Here is a 17,644-nt window from a genome sequence, read left to right as displayed (position 1 = left end):
TCACTCTTGAGATTTTATTTGATCGTAATGAAATCCTGAGCGAAGACTCCTTCGCCTTGGAGAGGATGAGCACTCTCAGATGAGACTGTCTGTCACGTTCTATTTCTGCGCCAGCTGTTTGCCATTTTTTGCCGAATGGATTCAGCAAGCACACGGTCCAATTTTGCCTTCAAGTACATTAAGCAAAAGGGTTGCGGTACATCCCTGTTCCGGGTGTATCGCCAGCAAGCTTGTGAGTGACGTTGTGTGCTTGGGAAACATCACATGAGCGTGGTTAGCGTGAGCATGAGAGGAGTCTGGCAGGAGCGGACCTGTGGAGCTAAGGCAGCAGAGGAATGGTGCGGGGTTCAGCCCAGCCCTGACCTGGGCCCCTTCACTGGGGCAGCATGGCAGGGCCGCCTGTCATCGCTACTGCATGAGGCTCCGAACCCTGCCGAGCCACACTCCTGTCAGCCTACGCATGTTTCGCTGTTGCTATAGTCTCAGTCTCCACTATGTCCTGTAGGTTGTGTACAAGCCATATGCCCTGCTTGTCTGTGGAAGAGAGGAGCAGGCCTTGCATTATTCAGCGGTGTCAAACGGCTGCAGTTCAGCAGACATGTTCCCCTAGTTACACAGTAAATGCATTAGAGTCCAACCAGGGTAGAAGGCAGTTTTCCCTCTGGTGAGGTCCTTGTGTAAAAAGAAAATACCTAATATATATAATATTTTGAATAAATATGTATCTGTTAATGTTTTCCTTTTGAGTAAATGCAGACTGCAGCCTTGTATACAGTGAATACTGGTCTATACAGAATGCTGACCACGAGCCTTAAAGATTTTTTTTTTAAATAAATAAAGCCATCTCGAGACCTTCTCCAAGTCTGACTCCTCGAAGCGACGTGTGGTGTAATGGACACCATTTCCAGAATAGACCAATTTGGCTCCTCACCGAGACATGGCCACATCGAAACAGCTACCTCTGAAAGACGGAGAGAAAATTGCACTTGTTGAGGGACACCCTACCCGACCGAGGCGAGCGAGCTGCCAGTGTGCCGTGAGTCCACCAGCCAGACTTCTCCACAGCCAATCACTGCAGACCCGTGATACGGCTTCCCGCTCGAGATGTGTGTCAGTGTCAGCCTGTCATCAAGGCTCTTTTACGCTGTCATCACGAGTTGTCACGACAAAACGATCCGAACGTCCACACATCCTCCACAAGTAATTGTGCCTCTTTTCTGCACCAGTGGTCCACATGGTACGGAGCCTGTGCAGCTCTCGGGGTCCTGTTTTAGAATCTGCAAATGTCCTCTGGGGGGGACGGGGGGGGACCTGTTCTTCGTACGCTGAGGCTTATTCTCGAGCCTTAGATGTTCCTGCCCCAACTCCGTCACGTTGGCTAACCGGCTGAGCCGAAGACGGCTTGCTGGGTACCACAGGAGTTGTGAGCCACTTTTTAATTGGACACCAGGAATATGATTAAAGTGGCTTTGAATCCGGGGGTATATCAAACATTCATTTGAGCAGTTTTTATAAGAGTAGAGCCTTCTAAGTAAGCACATGCAAGGGGAGAGCTTGTTGCTCTGAATTTAGGCTTTGGTGATGTTTGTCTTCGGAAATAGGCAATATTCCCAGAGCGTGCACTGTCAAGGCTTTATACGTTGGATGTTCCCAACCCCGAGAATGAGACCCAAAGGCTGTGTGCAAACTACGTTGTTTTTTAGGTAGGAATAAGTTGTGGTAAAGTGAAGTCGTTACAAATAAGTCAGAGTTTTCTGGAAGTATCCCCTAACAGTATGTTCATGGGCATGCACCTTTTCATGTTTTGTTTCAAAACCAACTCATAAGGAATCAGATCCCACTCGCAACCTTACTGAACTAAGGGAACAGAATTCATCAAATTCGGTCTGATTTGTTTGTTGATTGATAAGGCCCACCCTTTAACCCCTCACCCGGAACTCTTTCCCACAATCCCTTCCCGCACAATAAAACTAATTGATTTCGACTTTGTTTCAGAAGCTCTGTAAAGACGCCTCCAGTCATATGCAGCCGTGAGATGCCAAGCCTTTGTTAAATGGGTTTCAGTATTATATGCTATCTCTGCTGATGCTATCGTAATCAATTCCATTTATTTTTGGACTGTCAAAGCTCTTAGGCCTGAGAATGCATGTGAAGAGACTTTGTGCCGGATTACTGTAGCTTGGCTATCTCTCCCAGAGAGTTCAAAGTGAAGTCAGCCAGGCTTTACCGGGGTTTCAACCGCTGGATTGGTTACGTTAGTACCTTTGACAGCACTGGGGAAACCCTACCTGTGGATCTCTTGTCCTCTCTTCTCCTCTTCCTTCCAACAAATCTTCCTTCCACTACCCCCAAAGAATGGAGCTACCGATGATGAACGGAAGAAAAACGATTACGTAACACATTGAATACATTCTAGACATCCATCCCTGCGTAGAGGCTGGATGGCTGGGGTCTATGCTTGGTTGATCGGGCTTCTCTGATCCACTTAACTCCATTGTTTCTATGTCGTTGAGCCTGACTTGGCAAATTATCCTTAGCCTCCATTCTCTGTCATAGTTATTACATCACGGAGAGGGAGAGGAGAGGGAAGGGATAGGGGAGAAAGAGAGGTGGGAGGAGGGGTGGGGGATGAAGGAACGGAAGCAAAGAATGGAAACAAGAAACGCAGCGGGTGTCGGGGGCTAATCAATGCCCCCCTCCTCCCATATGCCTGGAGTGTCGAGCCTCACTACTGTTCACTAAGTGAGCCCCCACTCTGCTCTGGAATCAGCAGACGTGACGACAGCACTGGGCTAGGAAGCCTCTCAGGTACTGGATTAGGCCCAGTTTTATGGTCTAACAGACTTTCTTTTCCCCTTTTTCCACTGTCGCAGGCCTTTGTCAAGCAAGTTTAGCGAGTGACAGTGTGGTTTAGTTGAAATGAATATTTATGACTTCAGGACTTGAAGTACAGGTTGTCCCAAAGTCTGTGTTGTTTTGGGTCAGTGGTTCTTACGGTATCGGTATAAATGATTTAGGATCAAATGAAGAACACGAACAACACTGTATATTTATGTTCAAATGTTCCCTAATCCACAGCAGAACATAGATTACTGGTAAAACCCTGCGATGACTTTATCTTTATAATTCATCATTTTAACCATTTCTACGTGCCTTTCATAATTCAGAAACCATGAATAATGTACATCCACCGAGTGTCCACCATGAAAGCCTTATCTAGTCAGGATATGACATTTGTCTGTCTCGGTGATGAGGATACTTTTGCAGCACTTCTCATCTGACCAGAGAACCTCTATCTCTCTTTCTCTCTCTCTCTCTCTCTCTCTCTCTCTCTCTCTCTCTCTCTCTCTCTCTCTCTCTCTCTCTCTCTCGCTCTGTATCCTCTACAGACGGATACACCACGGATGATATTGAGTTCTACTGGCGTGGTGGTGACCACGCTGTGACAGGGGTGGAGAGGATCGAACTTCCTCAGTTCTCCATCGTGGACCACAAACTCATCTCCAAGAACGTGGTCTTCTCAACAGGTAATATCGACGGACCGAATCTAGAAAACAAAATATGCCGGCACTCGGCCCTCAAAATGGGAACCCACCGAGTGACTCACGTCACAGTTTGTAACCCCTAATTAAAAATACGAATATCAGAAGGCAAACATAAAGCAGATATTCTGGGAATTGTGTGACAAAATAACTATTTACTAGTGAATTCTAATGGACTTTGTGGACACTGTGGATAGGCAATTATGGGAATGGATGGTTTACACACACACACACGCAGGCACACACACACAACCACACACGCACACACATACACTAAACACTTTGTTCTAAGTATGGGTTCATAAAGTGCTTCCATTTAAAGGTTATTTTGAGGTCCGGGCCTCCTTGATTGCACTGCCAAACAAGGAGGTGAGAGTAATGCCATTTCTAAAGGTGTGTGTGTTGATAGAGAGGGGGGGGGGGGGGGTGTCGGAGTAAGAGGGGACTCCGTGGTCACAGGGTGTAACAGATGTAGGACGTCGCCGCCCATCCCAGCAAAAACTAGAACAGGCCCCACAGGCTGGAGGAAGGGCCACCCCTATCGTCAGACGCAGCCCGCTTATGACTTATTCAACCTCCAAACGTTGTTGGACGGAATGGTTTATTCATCTGCTACATTCTCATATTCATCCATTACTTATGGGAGCTAGGTCTAGGGACGGCGGTGGCGCGGATAGATGGTCTGGTAAACTGCTCCATTGAATGAAGAGCGGCACAATAACCCAAGGACAGTGTGCCTCCCACGCAGACTGTCTGGAGGACTCACCTGTTTTCCTGAGCTGCGTCCAGAGCTCCTCGGAGCTCGTTAGGAAACGGCTACGTGTGTTTGCTCAGCGTCCTGGAATGTGGTTACGTGCTGGAGGGAGGGAGGGTGGGCGAGACGGCATTCGGTGTGGTGATTCCCTCTCGGGTCGACCGGCCGACGCCCGACAACGGTGACCCGAGGGTCACGCCGGCGCACGCATCAGCAGAACCGCTTGGCTTTAGCCCAATGCTACCTTTAGCCCAATGCTACCCTAATGCTAGGGAGTCAGGTGGCTGAGAGGTTAGGGAATCACACACAGCACATACCGGCACATCGCTCGTGGCAGACGTCAACATGCTCGTGCAACACCTCTGGGGAAATGCTCCATGTAAGCAAGCGTGTTGGGAGGGAGCATTGGAACGTGCTCCGGTGACGTCAGAGCCGACTGTGGACCTGCTCACTGGAGATTTGTACATCTGGAGGCTTTGTTTTGGTCCTCTCTGGTACACATCATATGCAAATCTGTCTCCTCCCTCCCTCCCCCCCCCCCCGCCCGCCCTCTCCCTCTGCTCAGTCTGCCTTCAGAATGCTTCTGTGGCAGCCCTTTCTTCAAACGCTTTCTATCTTACGCCTGCTTCCCCCGTTGCTACCTTGGCACGACAACACAACGCAAAACAGGCCTTTACCCACGCTTACAGATAGCCACGCCACAGTAGGACACAAAGACGAAGCGTTTAATCAGAGGCGCGGCTTGCGACTCGGGGGAAATGCTGACGCCACGGCGTTAGATGGAGAGGCAACATCTCGTTCGCTGAGCATCTCTCCTTCTCTGTCCAGAACGTAGGAGAGACAGAAGAGAAAGGCAGGAGGTGGAGAGAGAGAGAGGGGGGGGACGTCCAGGCAGCCACAGATACGCCTGCATATCAACACGGCGTAGTGAAATCCCCACATGAGGGGAAGGAGGAGGATGTCAACAGAACCTGCCACACAAGACAGGGATATAACAGCCTCTAAGATAGGATAACAGAAGGAAGCCCAGGAGATCGGGTTGTATGTTGGAAGTGTGTGATGCAACGCTGACTCAGTTTTGCTCAATTCATCCTTGTCTCTCTCTCTCTCTCTCTGTGGCCCCCCCTCAGGCTCCTACCCACGCCTCTCACTCAGCTTCAAGCTGAAGAGGAACATCGGCTACTTCATCCTGCAGACCTACATGCCCTCCATCCTGATCACCATCCTCTCCTGGGTCTCCTTCTGGATCAACTACGACGCCTCAGCCGCTAGAGTAGCCCTGGGTACGGACTGCATGCCCCCGTGACCTGTCTGCGCTCTCATACAGCTTCAGGCATGCTATGACGAACATGACACTTAGACAGGATGTATGAAGGCTGTGGGTATGGTGTAGGACAGTGCAACAGTACAGGGTAAGAGTGTAACCCCCCAGACAAAGCTAACTTCCAAAGTCCAAATGTTTTCATGGCACACTGGAAAACTGTTCTGTTAAACCTTATAGGGAAATACTGTGTCCATGGCCGGTTTTGTATTAACTATGTACTGCTTTCCAAGTCCCAGCTAGACTTTGCTTCACAGTACTTTCAGACTTTCCTCAGAGGAAAAACTGAGGAAATACCCCCAAAATCTAGATCCAGATGTACTGTATGTACGTTACACGTTCACTGTCACCCTCCCCTCGGGGAGAGACCAGGACATAATGCTGCAGCAGCATTGGTGAACTCCCCGGGGTACTCAAGGGACGGATGCCTTTTGAAGGAGAGTGATGGATGACTGGGGTGATTTGTTTTCACTCTGATTTGAGTGCCTCTGCGCTTTTTGGAAGTTCCAATTTCTTGCTGTCATCCTTGATTACGCAAGGCTGCCAGGCCCAACGTGGCCTCTGCATTAGACCCGGCGCGTCGCTCCGTATCTGGGAGGCTCCCCGTCCCCCAGCCCCCCAGCCCCCCGGCCCCCAGCCCCCGTCCCCAGCCAGCCCTCCACAAAAGAAGCACTCTGTCTGATTGGAGGCTGACCTGCATTTAGTTATCCGAGGGGCAGGCATGCACAGGATTTAATGAAAAACAGCATTAATGCTTGATAATGGAGGCAGGTAGATAGGAGTATACACAGGCCAGAGTAGACCACCCCTAGTCTCTCTCCCTCTCCCTCTCTCTCTCCCTCTCTCTCTCTCTCTATCTCTCTCTCTGACCTGGTTCCAGGCATTAGCACGGCCCGCTGTGTTTGTTACCATGCACGGTTGTGGGTGTGTCTGTTGGAGTCTGTGCAATTGCAATCAAAATCAGAATAAATCTAATCCCTTGCTCGTGTTAGCGGCCCCAGATTGGCCTGACAGGTCTCTACTGACTCAGAGGCACACATTGATTTGGGTTATGTACGTTCACTTCTAATCCCATCTCATCAATTGAGCATACTGTATTTTATTGATTGCACAGAAGCAATATGAACCGCTGTGGGATTGTACTTATTCTGTTCCCGCCAATGTGTGAGTCCAGGCATCTGAGAAGGGAAGCGGCGCTATGCTGTTCCTCAGCAGTTGTTCAATAAAACCCGACATCAGCATTGAGATGACCTCATCCGGGACTGTCACGGTTCGTTAGATGAAGACAGGGAAAGCAGGAGGGCTCGTTTGTGTCAGTCACAGCGGTCGGTTGACAACTTCTCACACCTCGGATGGAACATACTGTGGTCACCTTCTGCTCTCTGACCCCCAGCTTGGGTTCTCAAAGTTCTCCCAAACAGACTCTTTCTTCGGGGGGTCTCTGCTAATGAGCCAGGCTCTAGATGAAAACTCGCTCCCAAAATGTGTACCTTGACATGCTCTCTGTTTCATTTCCTGAGCATGCACTGCACGACCCTTTGTGGACTTATTGCGGGCTGTATCTTTCCCCAGGTATCACCACGGTGCTGACTATGACCACCATCAACACCCACTTGAGAGAGACCCTCCCCAAGATCCCTTACGTGAAGGCCATCGACATGTACCTGATGGGCTGTTTCGTGTTCGTCTTCCTGGCGCTACTGGAGTACGCCTTGGTCAACTACATCTTCTTCGGCAGAGGGCCCCAGCGCCAGAAGAAAGCCGCAGAGAAAGCAGCCACTGCCAACAACGAGAAGATGAGAATGGACCCCAATAAGGTACAGCATTCTGCCCTGTACTCTACTGTTCTGGTTCAGAGTAGTATCGTACAGAACATCTCCAGTGTTTTATGGTATAATAATGCAACAGGTCACCATCCTCTCAGAGAAACTAGTATTGCTTCTAGTAAAAAAAAAGGAAGTGTCATCAAGAAGTGTCAGTCTCCACACCATATACATGGTGGATTTAAAAACAATAGCTACCCTCAGTATGACAAATGGCGTGAAGTAGGAAAGTCCTGAGGAAAGCAAGCACACTGCGATTGTGTTGGTAACGAAATGCTTCAACTCTCGTTGTGGCTGTATGCCTTAAAGTTTAGTTGTAGCTGAATATGGCTCATGTCTCGAATGGCCATGCTTTACCTATACTTTAGTAATAGCTTTGCTAGTTGTTCCTGTCTAGTCTGTTCTCATATCCCCATTGTGACCTCAATTTGTGTCGTTTAGGATCACACAAACACACAAGCACACAATCACACGCTCAGGCAAACATGGGATTGCAAACTGTAAGGCATATTCTGTCTCTCTCTGTCTCTGTCTCTCACGCTCTTTCTCTCTCTCTCTCTCTCTCTCTCTCTCTCTCTCTCTCTCTCTCTCTCTCTCTCTCTCTCTCTCTCTCTCTCTCTCTCTCTCTCTATCTCTATCTCTGTCTCTCATAATCAAACTCATACACACAGACACAAAATCACACTCCCATTGCAGTGTTCACAATGCATTGCATTCAAATGAATGCAGTGCAATGACTCTCAGAATATGTTATGTTTTCTTTCTACTTCAATGAAGAGGAATTTAATCATTTATATAACTGTCTCAAAAGTTGAGAGGTATATAAATGGGAATAAAATAGACAAAAGGTAATCCCATACTCACAAAAAGAATGTCCCCACTTTATATGGAGGGTTGGATGAATGCAACTCAGAGGTGACATCAAGGAGAAAAGGAGATGCCAGTTCTTCAGAAGGAGTTGAGTTGTCATTGGATACAGACGCAGGGAAACAACTTTGTCAACTGGAAAATAACTTATCCGAATGAAGTCAAATGGATTGAAAGCTTATGGAATGCCGACATTAGGAAAATGTGTTGGTAAACCAATGTAGAGTCACTATCGTACTTGAAGGGCAGTTGAGCCTCAGAATCCCACTCACTAAGCCTAACTATTGAACTACACACTGATTTCCCTGCATTACATACCAAGATTTGGGGGACACTTTACACTGAGGTTACATTAAATATCATGTCACTACATAGCAAGACCTAATGTAACAACATTGTAATCATACAGTATAAGAACTGATATGCAGTTACATTTCATGATGGTTTAGTGGTTATTACACAGGTGAAACTAGGTAAGTATGTGTCACCCAAAACAGTGATCTTGTTTTGGTAACTTGGCCTCAAATGCTCCTTTACAACATCCACTTACCCCTTACATCCTACCCTCGTACAGTGCTTTCTTACACTTTGTAATAACCTACACCACTAACATTAAATATAATTAAATTACATAGCAATCCTATATACTTACATTCTTTTTCCTACATGTAGGTATTGTAGTAATAAGGTAGTTAGTGTAACGTTAATGTAAACTTCTCACAAAACACCACTCAAAATGTTTATAGGAAAATGAGTAGTGTCTTAAAGCAACTGATCCAAGTGACCTTGATGGTTTTGAATACTTGCAGTGGTTTTTGGAAAATGTAGTTCATGTGACCTTGATGATTTTGTATGCTTGCAGTGGATGGTGGGAAATGTAGTTCAAAGAGACGATACTCTGTATGCCAGAATGAAACAGAGGGAAATTGACGCTCATGACTCGATGTGGGAACCGATCTTTGTGGACGATGCAGCGATGGGACTAGGCGAGCAAAAGAATAAGGTATTGGTTCACACAGTGGAGACTGACCATATGCAATGTTCTGTATTTTCTTTCTAGAACTCTAAAACTACTTCTACAGTGTGTTTTTCCTTTCAATCATGCATTCAATAGAACTCCTGTTTCCATCAATCATTCAGTCGTCCCTACTGTGTTACCTCAAAGACAGAGGAATCAAACTTTCCCTTGACTGTTTCTGCCACTACACATGTACACACATGTGCATAATGTATATGAATATAGTAGGCAACGGAATGAAGTACATATATGTTAGAAAGAAAGCACTACACATCATTTAGAAATAAAGATGTCAAGTTTCCTTCCCTGTTCAGGTTGTCAGAGTATCCCCTAACCTTCCTTTCCTACATGTCTTTGCTGTCCATACTTTTTCTCATCCTCCTGACCCATCATTTCCATCTCTGTTTTGAATGTCAGCCCTACTCCTGTATGTTTTGCGTCCCCGTATGCACAGTGAGTGTTATGTTTAAGAAATACAAGTACAATGTGGAGTGTTGTTGATGCTCTTTCAACCACTTCAGTCATTCTCTTGAGCCCTTGATTGTTTGCATGCCATATCAAGTAGCAAGACGTTTTATCTTTAATTTGTTGTTTTGGCTGTGTAATTATGGGGGAGGACCTTTGTGGTTAGTTTGTACATCTTTGAGTATATACATCAGTATACAGAAGAATACACTTGCTAATTCCCAGGCTTAGGTGGTGTTGTATTGTGTTTTGATTTCGAATTTGAATGATTCCATACAAAATATCAGTAGAAAATATATGTGGTCATTTCGTGCAGCTCACGGTGTCTAATGTGTGGTCTGCTTCTAGATGGACCCCCATGAAAACATCCTGCTGGGGACCATAGAGATCAAGAACGAGATGGGAGCCTCGGAGCTGACCCTCGGCCTCAGTGACCCGCGGAGCACCATGCTGTCTTACGACACCACCACCCTTCAGTACCGCAAAGCTGGCCTGGCCAGACACAACTTTGGACGCAACACACTGGAGCGCCACGTCACCCAGAAGAAGAGCCGGCTAAGGAGGCGCGCGTCCCAGCTGAAGATCACAATCCCCGACTTGACTGACGTAAACTCTATCGACAAGTGGTCGAGAGTGATCTTCCCCACCGTTTTTTCCTTTTTCAACATCGTCTATTGGCTCTACTATGTCAACTAAAAGGACTCCAGTAAGAGCAGAATAAGAAGGTGCAACCATTTCTGTTGCTCGTTTTATTCTCCTGTTTGTGTTTAATTTTGCTGTGTGTTCGTACAACACAAGACTGAATTACTATAACAAAACAAAATCAGGACTGAATCCATTTTACCTTGGAACACCTTAATTGCTGGCTAACACAGACAAACCTTATAGAAGAGAGATTAAGAACATAATGGTGCCTGTTCCAGAGTTATCATTTCTAATTTTTAATTTTACAAGTCGAATATTTAGTGAAATAAGTACTTTTCCATTTATAAATGTTTGTTTGCATATATTTTTATGTTTTTACTTTCTTAAATCTGTATCTGATTTGTTGCCAAAACATTAGAGCTATAATAGTTCAAAATGATCCCATGACTATTGCTCCTTTGAAGTACTACATACGTCGACATTCATAATTTTTTCTAAGTCATTCCTTCAGAAATTTAATGATTTGTATCCGATACTTTATTTTATCTTTATATTGTGAAGTTTCACATTTTCATAGTCTATATTAAGGTATATTAATATCATAGTTTGGAGGTTTTATGAAAAAGCAACCTTTTCTACTTTGATAGAGTATTGTTAATTTCAAAGCATTATTTCAATTTAAAGAAACTGTATGATAAGGTAGTGTAGATTAAACAATGAAATACAAACATCATTCCAAACCTTTAAAGCTGACAAACAATGCTGGCTGATAAAGGTTATTCAAAGGTCTACATTGAACATTACAGCACGTCGAACAGATATGCCTTAGTCTAATGATTTAGCATCGTTGTTGTAGCAGCTTATTTGCTGAGAGATTCAACATTCCAACTCTGTTAAGTAGAATATGGTGTTCTAACCAAGGGAAAGAGGAAGGCGGGCTTAAGAGGCAGAGGGAATAAGGGAGGAAGTTGAGAGATGACAAAAGGAAGAGTGGTTATTCCTTCACCTTTGCTATTAATATGTGGTAAGAGTACACTTTTGCTGTAGTTTGTTTTGAATACCAGGACATTAAGCCAGCAGTTAAGGGGTCTATCATGGGAATATCATGACCAAACAAGTATTTGCCTCACAAGCCACTATTTCCTCCCCTTTCCCCCACTATTAAATGTAAATATGCCCTGTATTCTTTTGTTTAAAAAGCAATGAAGCCTACACCAGAATTTATCTCACTGAATCACTTGGAACATATTAGCTACACTCGGTTCTGAATTGTTTCCTTAGCTGACACTTGTAGTCAGGGTTAGATGGTTTCATAGATCATATTCACTGATTGAGCGGGTGACTTTTGGTGACTTTTTTTGCATACATTTCAAAGAGAGAACAACAGAACTCAACACAAGCACAACATTGTTACAAACATCCATTTACCAGAGACTGACATCATATCTCGACAAGACATTGTGTCTTCTATCCATTGATCTATCATCCCACCAAGGTAGACTTCCTGTCAGTTTCCTTGTTTTCGTTCTAAATAATTGTTACATTGTTGAGACTCAGGAGTGCCCCTCAAATGGCATACATTTAGTCATTTTAGCAGACACTCTTATCATACAATGCCAGTACAGTAGAATTAACATTTAGAAACAGAAACATTCTACAATTTTTCACATTTCAAAAGCCATAGAGGCTGTACAGATGGTGTTGCAACACTTGGTGCTTGAGAGCTGACAAAAATTCGAAATTGACATACATTTATTCATGAAACTTTTTGTAAATTCCCTTATTGAAACAGGAACATGATGTGCACAAACTGTAGAAACAATTCGGTTGTGTTTCTCATATTGATGTTAGTTGAAAGATCCCTTACATGATGGGTAACAGCTATCCAGGAAGCTATCATCCAATACATCTCATTGTTGTTTAACTGAGAGGTAGTGTCATTGATGAACACATATTATTGCACGTTTCAACATCACAGATATGTAAAAACTAAAATGATTATTGCATTCCATAAGCTTATTCCTTGTATGTATTTTCTCAAGTATGCATGGGCAAATGTTTCATGTTACACTCATATTTAATTAGTTAATGTATCATTTCATAGCCACAATCCAAGACAAGGATGCCACTGATGCTGTAATGCTATTGTATGAAACACAGGATTTTAAATTAAGGGGTGGGAAATTCAAAAAAAGGTATAGTTTTCATGTTAAATGATTCAACCAATGAGTACTATCAGGATAATCATAACACTAAGTCTGCATTTTGGAGAGAATCGCATGTGTCATCATGTCATTTGCAGGTTTTGTGAGCATATGGCCATGATTGATCTCATGTGCATATCTTTCATATGGGAGACTAATGATATAATAGAGATATATTTAGCTTCCAAACTCATTTATTTGTTGGAAACTCTACGCATCAGTACATTGTTTTTCTATGAACCTTTATCCTACATTATTCTACATTTATTCTACATTTATTCTAAATTAAACCATGAATTATTCATATTCAAATATAATGTCTTCTAGCCGTACATTCTTACTCACCCACCCACTCACTTTGAGGATGTTTGTCACATTTGTTGATGCTTAATTAGGAATTCATGTAAATTATTATAGATAATAACTTAATATTGGTGTTGTAATTTTTTAATGGTTGGACAGGGTTCACCTTTGGGGTCTGGGCTTATAAAAGAATGCGTCCCAAAAGATGTTCAAACAGGTGTATATATAAAATTATCTGTCAGTAAATATCAATTTGAGCTTGGTATTCCTGTACATATTAGCTGGTTTCCTATGAAAAGACATTTCAACGTTCTGATTTGTACTGTACTGTGAAGGGAATGCAAGCAATTTAATGGTATAAGGTGGATAATGTAAAACTAATAATGTAAATATTTTGAAAAGTATCACTGAGTGAAACAATGACTTGTTTTCATTTTGCTCTAGTTACTCAAGCACCGTTTCTGTAAAGCATTATCAAAGGCGAGAATGTAGTTGATAATATTTTGCAGCATATATGTGATATGTCGGCAAGATTTTAAGCATTTTTTGTTATGATCCGATAAATATAATACAGGACATACGGTACATTGTTGTGCACACACACACACATAAACACACTTGCACACACATACAGTACACACAGAATAATGAGACAAGGGGATTTGTCTCTGATAACCTGTGTTAAAGTCACCCATCTCAGGTCCGCACACTTAGCACTAACAAATCCAGAAGTGTTCTAGACCAGTCTTGATCTGCCCAACAATGCTACAGTACTAACCATCTTGGTTTATGACCGTATTTGCAGTGTGTTATAAATGTATGATGCGCTTGCGTGTGAGAGTGAACTGTATGTATGTCAGCCAGTGAGACGTTTTGAAGGCACGTCAAACACTGGCAAAAGGTCTGCTTCATCAAGGCTCTTCACTTTGACTATGTGTTTGTACTTCACAGCGCTTTTTTCCTGTCATATATTTTTATATTTGTATACTCCTGTATAAAGAACAGAGTCCTCTTGGCAAAACGACGGGGGGCGGAGTGACGTCCGAGCCCAAATGACACATCTTGGTGACAGTGTATGTTTGCACACACTCACAGAAGAAGCCTTAGCCTTGCGCCCTTGGCGCTCCCTCCAGTGTCACTCCAGGCATCGCTGCCCCCTCCCCCCCTTCCCCTTCCTGCCCCCTTTCCTCTTATGTGCCACTCACAAGAGCATTCCCAGATTATTTAAAAAAACGATCTCTTTACTGAAAGGCGAAAGATAGTCTCTGTGTTTTTAATACGTGAAAAACCCATGGAGAAAATAAGTTGTCAATAAATATTGTAAATAGTTCTGAATCGATGATTCCACATCCTTATTTTTTGGGGCATCATTGCTCCTGTTCTGGGGTTGGTCTTGATATAATGACTGTTGCTTCACATGAAAGTTCGGTTTTCACTCTTCATCTAAATTGGGAGAGATGCTTATGTCGGAAACATACAAGCATCATTAACTAGCCTTATACGGTTCATACAGTGCACCACTTAATGGTAAACAAACTGCCAACCGAACTATCTCCACTCAAGAACACAACATGTTGGGGCTAACTATGCTCTACCTCACATTTTCACAACATTCTTATTTTAATTGCTATGGCCAGTGTGTTCTAATTATCTGTGGATCTGATGTATGGTTCATAACATTCTGTGTAAATGCGAAATAATTCACTTTAAATGGCCTAGGTGCAGCTTGTACCCACTCCTGTGTCTTTAATTAAAAATAAGGGATTGACAGGAGTAGGCTCCCCTTGAGGAATTTAATATGATGATTTGTGAGGAAATGTCATTTATATTCAAAAAAATGTATTCAATTATAACATGTATATATGCCCATACATATAAATATCTTGCAGACGATTTCTGCATGTAAATACTAACCATTTGTTGATTAGAGTGTAACTCTTGAAATTGAAATAATGCCAAATGAATAAAAAAAACATAATTGAATGCAGCTTTGTTATAAATATAAGCTTCCAACTCAGGACAAATGGATGTGGTTATCCCTCACAGCTCTATTGTATTGGGAAAACAAGGTGAAACTTAAGGTGAAACTTTGTTAACTGGAATTTGCCCCTCGTTGGAAAAATTCTAAACTGACCTTTGTACTTGGAGCCTTTTCTAAAGACACCTAGGAAGCAGGCAACCCATAATACGTGTTTCAGATATTTCTGGAGACACAACAGAAATTAACACAACGTACCAAGCACTATGTGAGTCATCTCAAACAATGTCGGTGGCCTCTGGAGTCAGCAGAGAACACGGCTAGTTTTCTTTCAGTAACCCGCTCAAAGAAAGCCCTGTGCAGTGAAACATGTGGCCTCCTCAGCAATATGCCCTACAGAGCCTTCCACGTCTGATGACAAGGAAGAGAATCCACCCAGGTACACTGAATGGAAAAGTGATGTAGCCGCTGACGTTATATATATTTAACAAGCACTTTAAGGTGCCGGGAAACGGACGTTTGGGGAAGGTTTTATAGTATTTTGTTAGAATGCACAGCTACTTGGGGACCGGAGCAGCTCAGACTACTTTTTACCCCATCTAAACTAGAGACAAGGTAGCCCCTCCTCTTAGACAAATAGAGGCTTTATTTGTCCCCGTGGGGAAATTGGTTTGCAGCACGACCACCAGGCATTGTGTCACGACAACTCAGAGTCACCAACAGATACATACACACACACACACACAGCCATGCCTCGCACCTTGCAGCACATTTAGCTTGTCAGAACACCTTGATTTCCTGGTTATTCGTACATGCATTACTTGTTTTGAAAGCCACACTGGTAGTGCTTTTACATCCATTCAGGAATAGCTTGGCTTTTTTCCCTTTATTTTTCCCTTAGAGATAAACAGCATGCATGCAGCGCGTGTTCTTTATATGCGTTTACTTGAATATGAATATGTAAGTTAGGGTTGGGTACAACATACTGCACAGTGAAAGATGATCATGCTCTCTCTCTCTTTCTTTTTCGGTCAAGCTGAGCCATCTTCAGACGCAAAGCCGAGCATCCGAAAGCGGTTTTCACACCCCAGTGAATGTTTTCTTTGTGGACGATGTTATTTGTTTAGTCCCAGTCAAAGACATATGTGACGAGTGCATAATATTGCAGGATAGCTCGGGGGAGAACAGGGGCGGGCAGGGGCCAGGACTGGAGATCTGCTGGAAGAGTGCTTTTTCACTTCTGTTTGGCGGCAAATGCGATTCCCGTGCGAGCGGAGACCCCATGTGTGCTCCACTTCTGGGACCCCAAGCAGAACTCAGCAGTGTTCTCTTAATGGATGAAACACCCCACTGTAGAACATCATGGTCTGGAACTTCCACTGACTCAGCTGGCATAAATGCATCCATGTCTTCTTTGGGATTGTGTTCACATCCAATGCATTATTGTACGACTTGTGTAACCATCTTAGCTTTCGCATTCCTGTTCGGCCTTATGGTGATCTTCACAAGCTGTTCGCGTTTGTCAAAGGAAACAATATATAAATGTGTCACCATCAGAATACTTCATGCTTCTGATAAATAATTAATCAACTTCAATCACCAAAACAGATGAGCAGCATCACAAAGCACAGCATCTGAAAGCAGACTACGTCAGATCATTGTCACTGTGATGTATTTTTCACTTTGTGTGATGTACTTTCTCCAAACAGACTGTGCTTTTGATCTATGGACTCTCATAAGGATAAGCAGCTAATGGGATGAACCACTCGAAGTGTAAAAAAAGGCGCATGCCGCCGCTAGATCATGTTTATTTATCGTCTGTGCCTGCACACTAGACACATGGACATACGGGAAGATCTGTGGACGACTGTCGTTTCAGAGCTCTGCTCTGTTAGATCAAGCTCTCCGAATGGAGCGTATTCCTCCATCACCCGGCACAGCCCCCCTACGCGTCCTGTCGGCCTCCCGTTTTCACGCTTCCGCTTGATTTCGTTCTTTCGACGCATGTCATTCAGTACAGTTAATGCCTTTTAACTCCCTCCCTGGGATCTGAAACAGCACCATGCCCCCGTCAGAAGTGGAGCTGGCCTGGATGCACGAGGTACGAGGAGGTGCGTGAGCCATGGCTCTGGGGTGTGGGCAGGCCTGGCAAGGTCACAAAAGAACAAAAGGGACAGGGACTCTGACTTTGAGATGGCTCCTGTTGCTCTCCCAGAGACCCGCCCCCCCCCCCCCGCCCCCCCCATCCCCCCCGCCCCCTCTTGGATTACCGTGTGTCTCGCGTAGCACTGACAATGGGAACAAGGCATGCTCGGCCCAGATAACACAAACACGATTTTGTGCAAGGGGTGACTCACCCGACAATGAGGGCAACTCTGTATATGGTGAAAACAGATGGAAATGGCTCATCATCTATTGTAGACCCACACACTGGCTCCAACCCATCTCACCCCTTTTACTGTGTGTGGGATGATGGTGTGCGTATTGGTGTACTGCAGTATTTTGGTATGTCTCTTTTTTGTTGAGCGACCAGACACAAGCTTTTTTTTTTGTGTCATGCTGTCGGTTCAATTCGAAAACCCAAGGGTTTGTGTTTGTTATTTGTTATCGTATGATTCTTTACTTGGGTTTGAAAGGAATCTGGTACTGATGTCATCACACAACACCAGCTGTCCCACTGAAAGTGGCAGTCAATAATTACATAAACGAACATTCTCGTGAAAT

The 17,644-nt window shown here is 44.1% G+C and overlaps 1 protein-coding gene across 3 annotated transcripts in view; it reads left to right on the top strand.

Moving 5' to 3' along the window:
- Window positions 1-10,486, top strand: part of LOC136962943 (gamma-aminobutyric acid receptor subunit beta-2) — a 37,878-nt gene extending 27,392 nt beyond the window's left edge. Inside the window, exons 6-10 of one of the 3 annotated variants that reach the window (XM_067256875.1) lie at window positions 3,390-3,527; window positions 5,427-5,579; window positions 7,190-7,434; window positions 9,170-9,310; window positions 10,139-10,486. In XM_067256875.1, the coding sequence (XP_067112976.1) occupies window positions 3,390-3,527; window positions 5,427-5,579; window positions 7,190-7,434; window positions 9,170-9,310; window positions 10,139-10,486 (1,025 nt within the window). Of the gene's footprint in view, window positions 1-3,389; window positions 3,528-5,426; window positions 5,580-7,189; window positions 7,483-9,169; window positions 9,311-10,138 lie in introns of all 3 variants that reach the window. The other 2 variants (XM_067256876.1, XM_067256877.1) reach the window with 2 other exon arrangements.
- The last annotated feature ends 7,158 nt before the right edge of the window (window positions 10,487-17,644 follow it).

The sequence above is a fragment of the Osmerus mordax genome, chromosome 19 (assembly GCF_038355195.1).
Source record: "Osmerus mordax isolate fOsmMor3 chromosome 19, fOsmMor3.pri, whole genome shotgun sequence".
NCBI classification, from domain to species: Eukaryota; Metazoa; Chordata; class Actinopteri; order Osmeriformes; family Osmeridae; genus Osmerus; species Osmerus mordax.
Note: the sequence above shows the minus strand (reverse complement) of the source record. Positions and strands in the feature narration are given on the sequence as shown.